The 16,163-nt window shown below is 42.2% G+C and overlaps 1 protein-coding gene across 4 annotated transcripts in view; it reads left to right on the top strand.

Annotated features, from left to right (window-relative positions):
* Positions 1–16,163, top strand: part of stard13b (StAR related lipid transfer domain containing 13b) — a 64,605-nt gene that overhangs the window by 28,244 nt on the left and 20,198 nt on the right. The window contains exon 1 of one of the 4 annotated variants that reach the window (XM_079353372.1): positions 6,232–6,639. The exons of 2 other annotated variants lie outside the window; for them this stretch is intronic. In XM_079353372.1, the coding sequence (XP_079209498.1) occupies positions 6,516–6,639 (124 nt within the window). In that variant the 5' untranslated portion in view covers positions 6,232–6,515. Of the gene's footprint in view, positions 1–6,231; positions 6,640–11,058; positions 11,659–16,163 lie in introns of those variants that run through there. One more of the 4 variants, XM_079353371.1, reaches the window with a different exon arrangement.

Raw genomic sequence — 16,163 nt, forward strand, 5'->3', positions numbered from 1 at the left:
CAGGTTGGTCCAGCACTCAGCTGCCAACTGGGAAGAAAGGTAGAAACAAGATTTCGGAAGTAATGAGGCAGGAAGGCCACACTTTACTTCAGGTCCCTGCTGCACCCGGATGTGGAGGCTAAACTGTCAACAAGCTCCAGTCCTGTTATCTCCCTTTAGTGTGTGTGTGTGTGTGTGTGTGTGTGTGTGTGTGTGTGTGTGTGTGTGTGTGTGTTTTTATACCTTTCCTATGAATACTTACAACTATGCTGGAAAAGAATCCAACTATAACTCCTTTCTCATCCAAAGTTTTAACTTTGGTAGTTCCTCAGCGCTCCTTTGACACACACACACTTTTTCTAAGCCAAGAACATTTCCGCAGGGTCGGTTTAGATAAAGTAACCACATTGGCTCTGTCACTGGCCTCCCAAATTTCCCACATAAACCACAGAGATTCCAGATGTTGCAAGGGAGGCAGAGAGTCTGCAGCACTCGCCTCCTCATGCTCGACTCGGCCAAACACGTGGCCCTGCTCGCACCAAACACTGTCTGTCCTTCTGCATGGTGGCTAGCCATACTACCGGAGATTTACATAGCTGTGCACTTCCACTTGCACCCTGATAACAAAAAACACAGCACTTGGTTATAAAGAGGCTCTGTCCCGGGGCAGTGTAGCACTGCAGCTTTCTTGTGGTTTTAGACCTGATTAAACAATTTGGCTCAGTAATCAAAGAGCAATAGCGAGCAGAGGCAGAGCAGACTTCCTGCATCCTCTCAGGCTCACCGGCTTTAAAAGTTAAGGGTCCAGCAGGAGCTGTTTGTGTCTCAGTGTGAAAACAATACCTGCACTGTGCTTACAGCTTATCATGGCTGATGAGCTGAGCAGAATAGTTGGATGGGGAGATTACAGTGAGTCCACATACGCGTCATCGATAAAGCTGAATAATAAAACTGAACTCTTAGTAGAAAATGGAGGAATACAAATATTCAATTTAATCTTACAGTAGGAGAATAATTCCTTCTGTTTTGTAAGCGTGTTGAATGCTTTACATTTCATTCAGATGTTGATGCTACCGTTTGGTTGTCTATGTCATGCTAACCTTCTTCACACATGAACACAATTCCTGAAACACTTGCTGAAGTTGTTTTAGTTGAGTTGCATGTGTGAATGCAAAAAGCTGATTTTTTCACTCTGACTTTTCCCAGAATTTATCCTGCCTGTTCTATTATTTCCTGGTAAAAGGTGCGAGCCGATGTGAGAGCACAGCACTAAATCATTCAGGAAAATTCACAGCGAATGGGAGGAAGAGGGCGATGATGTTTATATCCTGTGTCCGGCACTTTACATGCGCACAACCGCTGTGATCTCTGTGCAGGTAATGAAGCTATGTTACATGTTTCTTTTCATCTGTACATTATTCTCCGCTCTTTTGTTAATACATTCACGAGCTACACATGCAGTAGCATTGATACAAAAGCAAAAATGGTCATCATAGCATAGGGCTCTTTTCTCCCATCTGAACTGGAAAGACTCCAGCTGTGAGGCACATGTGTGAACAAGCCACTCAGCAAGATATCATTGGTGGCCTGACATCTTTTTTTGTTTTTAAATCCTCAGGAGTGGGTGTTTCTCTTTCTTTCTTTGTCTTTTTTTCATTTTTTTTCAGGTTTTTTTTTTTTTTTGGGGGGGGGGGGGGGGGGGAATTTGTAGAAGCAAAACTGTGATGCCTCTGTGTGTGAGAGATTTGTCATAAGAGCAGAAACAACAGGCCAAACTGTAGGTCTAATTTTAACCAGCTGTCTTTGTCTCCTTTGGTCCTCGTCAGAACTCCAGTTTCTCCGGGGAGACGGCGCTCATCCTGAAATATAAACATCGACTTCCTGTTTGAATTTGTTTCAAGGAGGCTAATGTCATGCTACAGTATATCATGTGATGTAATTTAATGAGAGTTATCCTGTCAGTTTTACTTCAATGTGATTGCTGTTAAGAGGCCTGGGAGCAAAACTTCCCTGATGTGCATTTTTCATCAACAGAGAGTTAAGGGGAATTCTCACAGTGAAAACAGAGACTGACAAACAGCTTGAAACGAAGTAAAACTCGATAAAACATTAGCTTATTTTACATGAGAGCGAGAAAGAGTGAGGTGGAGGAAGTGAGAGTGATTGAGGGAGAAATGTACCTCTGCGATTAGATCCTCATTGCTCTAATAGAAACCAGGTGCTGGATACTGGTGTAAATGTTTTCCCAGGCATTTTTGTGGCACAGCCTTTAACAGATCCAGACCTGACAGCATTACATGCTTTGTCATTCAATGAAACAATGGCCACGTACGCCTGTCATGCCAGTTTTACATTCTTCGGGCCTCTTTATAAACTCTGACCCCTGTGAGCTCTCACTTCTATAGACACCTCATCATATTGAAACAAACCTTTGTGTTGATGTTTCATACAAAAAGTCAAGTTATGTAACCAAATGCTGCATGGGGAAGATTTTCAGTTGGTGATTCATATTGAAAATCTGTACTTTTCTATTTTGAAAACAGGTTTGATGTAATGGATCATCTGTTTGGGAATAAATGGTTCTATAAAGAGCAGCCTTCATTCAGTGAAGAAACCATGACGTTACCTCTAAGAAAACAGAATTAGTGGCCACTTTAATGGATTGGGACCAGAGTCCGCTCCTCCTTCCCCAACCCCATAATCTAAACCCAGATACACACCACATGTGTGGCTCCTCTGGAAAAATGAACTCGACTTGGGAATATATGGTCAGGAAATTTATAGCACATGCCTGGGACGAGGCCTCGGGGGCCGGGGGGTTGGAGGTGGAGGCGAGATCTCCCTGCTCCCCCTGCTCCCCGAGCCTTGTTTCCATTAGGCTGGGAAGAGCAATCTCCCAGACTATTGGAGGAGGAGGATGGGGGGGGGTGTAAGACCTCCTGGCCAACAACACGACCCAGTGTAGAGAAATCAGTTTCCTCACATCTGGGATTTTCCCACTGTACCTTTGGGGAAGCAACATTCCACATCAGGCACTATACACACACACACACACACACACACACACACACACACACACACACACACACAGTCAATTCAGATAGCTTGTGTGCAGATTAAAGTGAGCGTGTGTTTGTGAAAGAGTAGGAGGGAGACGGTTAAAAAGAATGGACATGAACTACTCAAGAAAATGCAGGGGGAAAAAAAGTGAAAATGAGGGCTTTCTAAAAAAACTGCTGGGCCAAAATAAACATGTGTGTGAGTCAGCAGAGAGAAAACATTCTCAGGCTGATTGATGTTTCCTCTCTTCTCATCTGCTAATACTTCCAACCGCTCCACGAGCTCAGTCATTGTCCCACCACAGTGATACTTGCTGCAATAATGCCTATCCTCATTGTTGGAGAGAGGAGAGGCAGAGCGGGGGGGGGGACTGTGTTTACCTCTCTGGTGATTCATGTTGAAAGAGGTCAGAAGCTTGTTGCTGCGCTTCCTCCATCACTTTTACTGACGGGTGGGATTGTGTCTGTCCTGTTCTTCCCTGTCAGTCACAGGGACTAGAGATTGATCCCTTGTTTACAACTCTGACAGCGCGTACATACATTCATTAACCCGCGTTCTACTTTGTCAACTTATATATCAGGTTTGTGATTATAAGGATCACTTTAAAGATGACGTTTCAAAGATGGTTCTATGTGAGGCAATATCTGAATCTGGTTTTTTTTTGCAAGTTAATGCCTTTACTTTTTTTGAATGCCTTTACTTTTTTGTGAAATAGAATTGTATCTTGAGTTTAGGAAGAACTGAATCTGTTTTGTGTCAGATTTGAAGGATTTGTGGGTTGACTTTCAGCCTTTTTATCTGTAAGCTCTCTGGTTCACGCGCCCAGCAGAAAATGAGCCGCTTGACTCGGCCTAACCCTGACCTCTCCTGCAAAGTGACACTATAAAATGAAGCAGGTTCTCCATACCAGTGTGTGCGCTTGTGTATGTGTGTAAAATGGTGCCCTCCAAGCTGCATTGCAGCCTGGGGTCTGTTGGGGCTGAAAATAGTAACACTGCGGTCACTGCTGGACAGATTCTTCTTTCTGCTGTACACTGAAACGAAGAGAAATCTACTTTTCCCCAGATGTTTTCTGTTCTTGTGACCTGCTAATGCCTAACATAACAGAGACAAATTGAGTAAGATCCAAAAACAGGTGAAAAACTGACCAACTTCAATACAGAAAGATTTGCTGGTTGACTTCTCTTTAAGAATTTATCTTACGTTACGTTTCTTAAATGTGTTATTGTGTGTGTGTTCTCTACATGCAGGTTTTTTTTCTTTCGTGTGCAGATCATTTCAGTTTCAGACAGAACAAATGGAAAACCGAGCCAATCATTAATTGTCTCCTGGCACTCAGATGTCTCAGTATGTGACCTTGTTATAATCTGTGAATCAGCCGCTTGCCTGGTGGCAAATAGGCTCTGTCTCCTTATTGAAATGAAGTAATGTTAGCTCAGCTTCATGCCGAGGGGGCAACCTGAGGTCAGAGGAGATTTGTTCATTTAAGAAACTGTCAATCTTCAGCCGCTCACTCTGGCTCTGTGTGTGTATAATGGTATTAAAGCTGTTATAATAGTAATCCCAGCTGGTGAACCAGAAGTGATACAGCTGACATGATATCATCGCTCTCAGCTCGTGCTCTGTCTGAGTGGACGCAATTTAATAGGAAGAAATTCCTTACAATAAGTCTGGTTAAAGATTGCTGAAGTGGCTTAACATGTTTATTATTCAGGCATGAACTGAGGTTTTCTTTTTAGTCTTTTCGCAGAGGAAGATGTTGTGACAACAGAAGTAAATGTTAAACTGGAAGGCTTGACCAACAAGAACTTGCTGAACTTTCAATGAGATTATAACAGACATACTACTAATTGTAGTTTAAATATAGGTCTCTGTGCATCAACTCTTTAAGATAGACTCATTAAAACATTAAGTGTTCTTGGAGAGATTTATCATCAAAGAAAATCGGACATTTTCCGATGTTTAAAGCCCTTGTGAGGAACTGAAACCCTGTGGACAGAGAGGCACATTTTTATCCCTTTGCTGATCTTGTCCTGTTCATGCCTAAATTGTGCTGACAAAGACAGATCTCACCTTTCTTTGTTTTAAATGTGTTACTCACATCGAATCTTCGGTTTGGAAAACATGCAAGACCCTTTCAGCATTCTGGTGTTAATAGCTTTGAAAGCAAATAAAGTGAGTACATGAATGAGTGACTCCCTCATGGCCTTTGTTGTTTTAGTTCATATATTAGCATTAATGTGCATTTTGTTTCATAAACAAGCTAAAAACTCCTCACTGGAACTTTAATGAAACGTTGTTCTATGTTAATTGATCAAATGTTTGGGGATATTATTGCTGAAAGACACGTGACACACTTTAATTGAACCTATCTGTAGTGTTCTCTCAGCTGATAAATCTTTAGTCGATGATTATGAAGTGCGATATTTGACTGGAGAAAGTAATTGCTGAGTCTGGAGCTGTGTCATCTGAGAGCCTCACTGTGTTTGTAGTGGTGGTGGTGGGGTGTTGAGTGGTTTGCAGCTTGTGGTGCCTTCAGGTGCTCTATGTAGAGCTCTGTATTTTATACGTTATTTAAATGGTATTTCCTCCATTATTAAGTTTCTCTTTAAATAATAATGTGTGCAGCAGGAGGAAAGCCGAAACTGTCCCATGAGATAAATAATATTTAGGCCTGTGTCCTTCAAACTTATACCGGGACTTTGTAGAGTTATGGACACCTGTGAGGAATGTTATCTTAATGTTCTTTTGATAAATCATTATATCTTTGAATTAACATAAACATAACATAACATTATACACAGGATGTTCTTTGAATATTAGAAGACACATTGCCATGTAAGAGTCTTCATGGAACATGAAAAAATATGTATATTTGCTAGGACACAAATATGTCACATTAAATTTTAAACCGACCAAAAACTTGATACACCATTTTTAATTTCATAACTTGAAAAAAAAACGTGCAAAATAGCACTACACAATGGGTTAATTTCACTTTCCGCGTTACCATCCTTCCTCACTACTCTCTTTTGCCCCTTTTCGTTTTAAAAAAATTTTTTAAGTGGCCCCAATATGCTCAGTCTGGCAATCCCCACATTCTCCACAGCACCTGAAGGTACCACGGCTGAGAAGCGCTCGTTGTGCGTGGATTCCTTCATACACACATACAGACGCACGTACACGCACATCTGGTGTGAGGTGTGTAAGCTTCATCATATTGTAACTTTTCATTAGTTTTTTGTAAAGTTTTGTTTAGTTTTTAGAGGATCATTTGAGGTGTTTTCCCCCTCAACATGTTGACAGCTTTGTTTAGAGAGCGGATATCAAAGACAGGTTTACTGCAGTAGACTAAAAGAGAAAAAAGTTGATAACTGGAAAAAGCAAAGGTGTTTTTTTTCTGACTTATAGGAACACAGTTTGTTTTGTGAGGCACGCGGAGGATTTGGTTATTATGTCCTCGAGGAGGATTTGCGATGACATCTAGAAGAAAGTCAGCGAAACTGAAGCTCCGGAGGTCTTTCAGCGAGCAGCTGCGGAGCTCCACGTCCAAAGCCTGGGACTTACTGTGGAGGAATGTCAGGGAGCGGAGACTGGCAGGTCAGTAACCCGCTGAACGAAACCTGCTCAATCTTCTGATAAATGCAAAGTCGCTTTAATTGTTAGGATCATGCTGATGAGTCCAATTTAAAGGGGAACGGGACTTTTAGAACACGGTTTAAATTTGCCTTGGTTTTGGTCTCTTTTCTCTAATAGGCCTAGTTGAGTTATTCGTGATACACCATATATATATATATATATATATATATATATATATATACCATGAAACACATTTAAGCCTATTCTAAATGTACTTTATAAGTAAATCTAAATGTGCTTACAAAGGTCTGAATTTGACATTAAAGTTAATCAGAACTGCTAAAAAAGACTCAAATAGGCCTAACTGATTAAGACTAGTTTGAACGTGTACTAAATGACATGATGAAGCTTTTTTTTCTGCTCAGGTGAAGTGACATATTTTCTTATTTAATGTGGTACATTTTGGCACGGAGTGAATCCGTTATGAATGACAACGGGCACAGTTATACCACAGGGTGGCGCTAATGGGTCATTTTTGAACTGCGATGGAAAATCTGACTTAATTAATGAATTGTCTTATGTTTTATTATTTATTTATTGTTTTTATTTAGGTTTGTTTCTGCCTGCTTGTTAGACTACATCTATGAATAAACCTGGACTCAAACAGTTTCCTTTACAGTATGACTCCAGTGAAATGATCTGAGCATCATTTCTCTAACCTTTAAAACTCATCTCTCTATGAGACGTCTCTCTACGTGTTGCCTTGTTATTTAAGCCCGTTTCACCTGTGCACCTGGAACTATGCACAACAATAGGACATATATTGCTTTAAAGAGTCTCAGATGGTAAAAAGGAAAAGGGATACAGTTTAAAGAACGGTTTTTCTTTTTTTTTACTTTAAAGATACTTTGGGATTCATTTTTGAAAAAAAAAAAAAAAAACATTCAAAATTGATAAATGATATCCTGCTGCAGTGATTCTGTGCATGGGGAGTGTACCTCAGTAGTTTGTGAAGTTACCTGAGTCTAGGCGCAGTTAACTGACCACAATAGCTCCACATGGAAAGTTTGAGATTGAGATATATGACAAATAAAAAAGTATAAAAGGCTTCCGCTGAATTTTCTCCACAAGTAGTTATATTTGGATCTTGAAGTTGAATCCATCCTTGTATCAACTGTGTAGTGTTAGTTGCAGCAGCTGAGTTTTGCATTGTCTGGATATCTTTATTGTTGCTGTCTTTTCACAATACATAGAGTGTATTGATTTGTGCCATGCAGCTTTCAAGCTCTGCACTGTTGGAACTTGAAATTATCTTTATAATACTATAAGATGTAAGTCATATAAGATAGTTCCATTGAAGTTGCTATAGGCGACAGAGGCCGTTGTTAGAAACAAATGCTTAAAGACGGGGCCAGGTGGTGATGAAAATGGGGGATCCTCCATAGACCAGACCATCTCATTCCAGTTTGCCCTAAGCGCTCCACACAGCCTATAAGAGTCCTTTGAAGGCTACCCCTAAAATGATAGACATTGCATGGTGTGACTGTCATTATAATTATTTTTAAACATTGTATCTGAAAAATGTACCGCTCGGAGCCTGTACATGTTAGGAACCACCTCTTGAAGGGCTGATTTATTGAACAATTCATACCATGTTGAGTCACACTTGCAGTAGGTTACATACATTGCAGCAGAGCACCCATTACCTCATCCTCTGGACTATTACAACCTACAGAGCAGCTCTACTTAAAGCGTGATTTACTCCCAGACCTGAACTCAGAATTTAAAGATTTGGTGGCTCATGAGACGGAAATCTCTCATCATACTGGTGCTATTCTTAATCCTGTGCTCCAGGAAATGTAGCCACAGCAGAGCCAGGACTGGCCAGAGCAGAAACATGTGACTGCTGAGGAATCAAACCACATCAGAGAAGCGTCTAAACCCAAATCATCTTCCTCCACACTCATCATCTGTGTGGGCCTGAGCTTCCACTGCGTGACTCAGAATATAAGTTTCCCTTTTGTCATCCCACCTGACTGAGGCTGAGTGCTGCAGCAGAGAATGAATGAAGGTTGGACAGTCACTAAAAGCCAGATGAACCGTTACGTTTCAGCAGGGCTCAATTTGTCATCACACGCCTCCTTTGTGGTGAACAATGAAATACAGCTTCTCCGTGAGCCACAATATGCTTTTCATACGTGTGTAATGCGGGTGTCGTATTCCACTTGCCTTATTGTATAGCATTTGAGGTCTGAAACCCAGACAGAGGCGAGTTGGAACACGTTTGTTAAGGGCTTGAGTCCCTGTGGCTGACACACACCTCTCCTGCGAGGGACACACGGCAGCCGGTTCTTCACGGCATGCAGCACAAAGTTGAACCTCCAAAGAGAACTCTGGAGATCTCGTAGCTCGTTTAAAACCCTCGCTGAGGTATTCGAGCGCCGTCACAGACAAAAACACCCATTAATCTCCTTCATTATGATGTTGCATAGCAGCGGGTGATTGATTCCGTCATGTGATATGTGTGATGCACTCTGTGACTTTCTTCGTCTAGACGGGGAGGGAAGAAGCAAAAAAAACAAAAAACGGGTTCAGGGAGATCACGCTGTTACCAACCCGCTGCCAATCATTCTCCAGCACCTGACACCTGAAGCGATGTTTCTACAGTATGAATGAACACAGGTGTTTGTGTGTGTAAAAAAGTGAGTCAGAGCCCAATGAAATCATCTGAATAGTGTCACACTACCACCTTGTACCTTTAAAAAAAACACTTACACATTGAAAAAGCTCCACCTGAGGGTGTGGAGAGGGTCATTAAACTCAAGAGAAGTTTATGAAAAAAAAAATGTGAGCGCAGCTCTGAAGTGTGCTGCTGAATTGTGCTCTTTGTGAGCTGAAGCTGAGCTGGATGTTGCCAGCCAGGGAGAGAAACAGACAGGGGTTGTGTTTGACTTGGTCTCCTGCCCATTTGTGCTTAATTCACATGTATGGCGCCATGCTCATAGGACACAGACAGGCCTGTATGCAGAGGTCTGAAGGAGAGTGGCAGGGGCCATGATGGTGCTGGGCGGGTCGGCCTCTGCAGGTAGGGACTTTAGTTCAGGTGGAGGAAAGTGTGGGTATATGAAAGCATATTGAATGAATTCAGAATATAAAAATGATTAAAGAGTTACTGAAGAAGTGTAGCTGCAAAGCACAACATTATTAAAGTTATACAAAATAACTTGTGGAGCATCATGAAACCTGTCCTGGAATATCTCAAAGTGGAAATGGTTGCAAAACAAATGTAATTGTAATTTTTTTACAAAGTCATGCACATTTTTTCATGTCTTCAAATCAATATATTTAAATTAGATATTTTTATTCCTTTAAAAATTCCAGTTACCAGTTCAAAGTGTATCAAAGTGTTACACCCTGTTGGGTATCTTTCTGCCCCTGATTCCCCATCTGGGGATTTAACTGAAGCAGTGTGGCGGGAAGACAGTAGGGATGTGTGAGGTTGTGCACTTGTACAAGAGCTGCATGAGCACGAAGATGGATGGATTGTTCGTTCTGACGTGAAGCAGTTTGTCCTGCCAGGCTCCAAGTTATTTTTCCAGGTGAAGTCCGCAGCAGGATATAATCAGGAGGATTGACCTTAAGCGATTGGGAGGGTGTGCTGAGGTTCATTCCCTGCAATCAGTGCACGACCATAGACTGTCTGCATACAACCGGTGTGATCCCCACGCATGTAATTAAACAGCTTCCTTATGCTCTCTGTTGGCCAGTATGTTCTTCTCTGCTCTTTTGTTGGTAATGGGATCCTGTCAAATTAAAAACAGGATTTAAGAAACCCCTAGCCCTGCTCCTGTCTGACAGGTAGTGTGACCAACCAGATCAGGAGGGTTTCAGGGTCTGTCCTTCTGAGATTCTTTGAAAACGTTCAGGAGTGCATTTGGGACACGACTGATGCGAAGCTCCTGTTGTGTTTTCACACGTTGTGCTGCGTCCACAGCAACGCAACACGATGTGAAACCACACACCGGTATAACGCTGTTGTGGTGGATGCAAAGTGTATGCACAGCCTCTATAAACCTTTAACATGAGAACATGCTGAGAAATAGATGTACAGACTACTGACCACAGAAGAAGTGTTATTCCTGTCAGTGAAGAACCATCAGAGCTGACCTGATGACACGTCTGAGTCTGATCTGTCCCTTTGTCTTGACTAAAGGGTATCCAGGTCACCCATATGTATTCAAGCCAAAATTTCTTCCCCCCTGAGAGGCTGACACTTGGAGGAGACCTGCTGAGAGGCCTTCCTGTGGCTGGAGCTGGGGGGGGGGTTATACGTGGGGGTGGGGGAGCAGAAATTAGCATTCTCCAACCAGGAAAACAACTTCTCCCTCTCTTTCTCTTTTCTCTCTTAAAAAGGCCCGCACTCACTTTCCCCCAGTAAACTTGGCACCTGTGTGAGCAGCAACAGCGGAGGAGTTGTTCCAGTGCAGGGCGGCTCCAAAACCACTATTTTTGTAAGCCCTCCCACACCCCTCTGCTCTCCTCGCTCACTTCATCGGCATTCCAATGGTATTTATATTTCCCTCCAGAGCAGGGGGAAGTTGACGAGCATTCACACAGACGCTGGATTCAACTCAGCAAGGTGGGCAGTACTCCCTCTGAACCCTTCCTATTGGCCCCACTGTTGTCACATGACCCACAGAGTCTGACTGAAGTGTTGGCACTCCTCCCCCTTGGCTCTGCTCTGCCGTCCCTCTCAGCTCCCTTCAGACTTTTTGAGCGTGGATGTGAAGTTTTCTACTGCTGGGACAGTGTGTGGAGTTAGTTTGTATCAGCCAGCAGTCAGGGGCTTGTATTGGGGGGAAAGAAAAGCTGTAGTTATGTTTCGGGAGCTCCCAGAGTCTGAGGGCAGCGAGTGTCTTGGGAGTATGACCCCAGAGACTCAGGATATCTACCTGAGGATGGACCATCACCGCAGACGCTCTGGGTACAGGCTGGGCAGGATCATCGCTAGGCAGCAGCTGCTAAAGAGGATCGCTGGAGGTAGGAAAGATACAAGTGACAGTTCAGATTACTTTAGATTTTTGTTGAACCTTTTTTTTGTTGGGCTTCCAGGAATGCTGGGAATTGTGGCTAAACAAGCAAGCACACAGTGACTAAGATATGTTTGATTATGAGAGTATGAATCCAGGGTGACTTAGTGGGCAATGAACAAGGACATTATTGTGAATGTTTGGGATCAGCTGGTTGTCTCAGTGAAAGGTCCAGTCTTATCTCTTAAGTCTGTGTCTACTTATTTTCCAGATAATTCACTCGAAACTATCTGTGGAAAACAAATAGAAGTGTATTAAGTCTGTGTTTGTTTGTGTGTGTGTGTGTGTGTGTGTGTGTGTGTGTGTGTATGTGCACCACTGCAGACAAACCCACACTTGACCTTCAGTCAATCACGCAGTCTAGGGTGCAGTGTTGGTAAATAATTAGTATTGACTGACTCTGACGAACAGTGTGAGGTGATAGCTGAAGGATCTGTTATGCACCATGAGCTGAGCTCACAGTGTAAATAAGAGATATCAATGAATGTCCAGTCTGACAGTTTTACAAGCCAGCTTCTTTTTTTTTTTTTCTTTTTTTTTACCACAACATGACCTGACCTCTCATTCATTCTGTTAGAGGGCGGCAACCTCTTGGCCCTCCGTTTACCTGCTGATTTAAGGTCAGTCCCGAGAAGGGGGGGGGGGGGGGGGGGGGCAGGGCAGAAAAACAAAAGGAGGACAAAGAACTACTGCTGCTCCTCCTGCAGGTGTGAGCACACTGGATCAAAGGGCGGCAGCATTTCATAACACAAGTAACTTCATCAGTGAGATGAAATCACACAGCATACTTCTCCTCTCAGTCACCGTACCACGAGCATGAGTGGGATAATGCAGCCTCTTGTGTGGGCAGTGTTTCCCGGATGACCACAGCCGCTGTGGCGACACACGAGGTTTGTGATGGTGGTGACGTGAGGCACTCACAGAGGACACTGTTATGAGGACTTCTTGGACTCTTTTCAAGGGGAAATCTTTATGATCTGATGTTTTCTGGCGTGTACAGTCATGTTTCCAGACATGTGTTTTCAGATTACAGATGGCTGCCTTCACAGCAAACTAACAATTTAGGTCGACTGTGACAAGGACCCGGAATATGTTCATGTGTCAAGGATTTGTGTATATAAGCTAAGGTCATTCAAACAGCTTTTACCTGCTTATTTATTGTCTGGTTAGAAGTTGCAATGACTTATAACTTAATATATCTTTATTGCACAGATTCTTGGATGAATACGACCTCCTGATTCATTTGATGTGACAGCTTTCTAGCTCAATTCTGCTTTTAATGTTGATGTGTGTTGCACCTTTAACTCATCCCCACATACCGCATCAATACTCTACTATCTTCCATGAAAATCCCTTTATTTTTTCATCAGGGTTCCCAGGCATCCTTAAGTTTTCAGTGTGTGGGTCTATAAGTGTTTTTAAACGTCTTTAAAAATTAAAAAAATTGTGCATCATCCCTCAAAAACAAAAATGACAACATAAAGACGCCACAAATGCAGGACATTAAAGCAAATAAAAAAAAAATCTTTAAAATGAAAAGAAGAAGGTTGTAATTAAGGGATGTCTATAAAGTGATTCATTTTAGGATAAAGGTTTTTATCTACTCGTAAAAAAATCCGAGCCCATGATCTCCTCCTCCACACCTTGTCTAGGAATAGAAATGACCTGGTGTTTATGTTTTACAATGTTCAGCATTCTAAAAGAGAAAGGGTTGATAAAGCTCAAACTATGGGAGACTTAAGGTGATCCACATCTGTTTTCATCAGCTTTCTGAAGTGCTGTGAATGATTATGCCTAATCTGTGTAATTCTACATGTTTTTAAATCAGACTGCTATAAATGCCTTAATTGAGCAATTTACTTGCAATGTGGCAGCATTTCTTCATTTTCCTCAGGAGAGACGCGTTGAAGCTCTTCATGAATCATACTTCGAGACCTAATGCCTCCTCTCATGTGAAACATACCTGTGAATGCAGAGAGGTAGTTTTTTTTTATTTTTTTAAGAGACTTACTAAATCTCCATGTGCCGCAGTGGCTCCTGCATTCCAGCTGGCCCTCATGTTGACATAGCAGTTTGAAAGTGAGAGGGGGCCATGGCGAAGGCCAGAGTTACTCAGTATTGTTTCACCCCGAATTCCAGGGAAGCCTGCAGGGTCTTAGTCATGTTTCCGATCTGATGGCATTTCAAAGCCACCAATGCTACGTATGAGTGCAGGGTCTCACTCCACCAATCGTGATTGGACACTGTGACACCTTCAAATTCCTGCAGTCCAACATTTCTGCCCAGTATATCTGCTCGGCTCAGAGAGATGATGGATGTGGATGCACAGCTGTGTGATTCAGGATGGAAAGAAACAGGCGTTTGAGAGCTGCACAGTAGGATTGTTGTGCAGGAGAAAGGCCCTGTTTTTATTGCGGAGGAATGTGTCTCCTTCCCTGAAATATTCCTCAGATTTCAGAGGAGTACGCCATACTTTAGCAATCTGGAAGGACTGCTGTTTTCTTGATTTTTTTTTTCCTGCTATGTGCTGCTTGGTACATCTGGAGTGCAGATTTTTAAAATATCTGTACTTTCTCCCCTCTTCTCCTACATTTGGCCCATTGTATTTGTTCAATATGCTCTAACTTTACACATGTATGTATCATACTTAATTCATCACTCTCAAGTCACAGAGTACTCGTGCCATCATCTGGAATGTAGTTATGATCTGGTTTCAGTAGCGCTCCGATAGTATTCATTCATTGTGTGTTGTATTTTGTATCGTCTGTGTCTGACAAACCAAATAATAAACTCAACAGGGGAAAAGAGGAGAAACTCTTGATGAGATTACCCAAAAACTATTTACATTTTTTGATTTCCATTGTGTAACCTTGTTCACTTTGTTCATATAAAGTAAAAGCATTTATGTCATTATTGACATATGGGAGAGCTCTTATGCACTGCTTATTTTGGTTTGGCCATTGACTCTCTGAAGATTTCTCGATAGGCTATAGCTACATTTTTGGAAGATCAGGAAATGTTGGCAAGGTGTGCTTGACTGGAAAAAAAAACTGCTCATAAATGAATATAAACAAATCACCCCACTATATTATATCTATTGTTTTCCAAGCTGGACTTTTGTGAAAACCAGATCATTTATAGATTGTTCACAGAACATTTATGGTCCCTGAAAGTGTTACTGTTAAGTGCCGTAACTTTTCTTGGCCCTTTTGTGGAAACCCTGAGCAGCTGAACGCTGCACCGTGACTAAACGCGCACTCGCTGACTGAGGCCGTTTGCTTCTTCCTCTCTTTAGGAGGAACAAGAAGCTCTGTCCTGTCTGACCTCTCTATGGCTCTTCTTCTTGGCTTTTTGACCTCAGGGCAGCCTGCGGGCTCCGGTCTGTGCTCTGGAAAGACCATTAATGCATTCTGCCATGGTGGACCATGTTGTGTGACTCTTGTCAAATGACACAAGTTAGTGCATAGCAGCTGTTTGTCTATCATGAGTCTGTCTGTGTCCTGAGCTTACAAAGCTGGTCTTTAATTCCGATGTCATGGGCAACATGCTCGTGTGTTTCTGTCTTTGCATACTATCTTCTATCTCAGTACAAGTTTGTTCTTAGTTAAACAATATTTGACCTACAGTGGCTTTAATATGACACCTATTGATTCCTATTGAGGTAAAAAGAAGTTCAGTGAACAAACCTTCAGTTAAATAAACTGTCAAGCGAAAACTTGCCTGAAGAGAAGGCAAACATTTGTGAACAGGGTAGTTGTGAGTAAAACGTACACACTTTGAGATTGTGAATGCTTTCCAGAGAGAAGACAGGAACACTCGAGCTTGTCAAGAGGAGAAGCTCAGCCCCTCTTCCTCTTTCCAGTAAAAAGGATAATTGTCAGAAACCCGCTGTGAGAAGGCCTCGGTTTTGTTCCGTCTGTGGAACATTTGTGAGGGTAAAAAAAAAAGCCTCTTCAAGGTGAGGAATCCAGTCGGACTCTGTCCTCTCCCACTCAAGACTCCTCTCAGAGCTCTGCATTATTCATCTATGGTCTGCTCCAACATGTGGCACATTAGATCATGTGTGTGTGTGAAACAAACATAACTGCTCCTTCATTCAGACGGAGGTTTGATGATAAGTGGAGATGTAGCCGTTTGCATTGTCTACTAAGTACACACAGACCTGGTTTATCTTTTATTCATGAAGCGCTCTGTTGTGTGGATCTGATTGTTATGCTGATTTTGTTTGCTGCCTTCAGTGGGCAGCAAATAACACAGGCAAGAAGTGGAAGGCTACTTAGACCATGTGATTAACTGCATGTGTACTTCAAACCCCACCATCACAACCACACTTCAACAAATTCAATGACATGATGATTCCTTCAGCATAATCTGAGTGTGTCCTTAAGGAATACTTAAAGGTGAAACAGCTACATTATAATAGTCACATCCTGGTCACGTCATTGCTGCTACATT

This window comes from Symphodus melops, assembly GCF_947650265.1.
Source record: "Symphodus melops genome assembly, chromosome: 10".
NCBI lineage: Eukaryota > Metazoa > Chordata > Actinopteri > Labriformes > Labridae > Symphodus > Symphodus melops.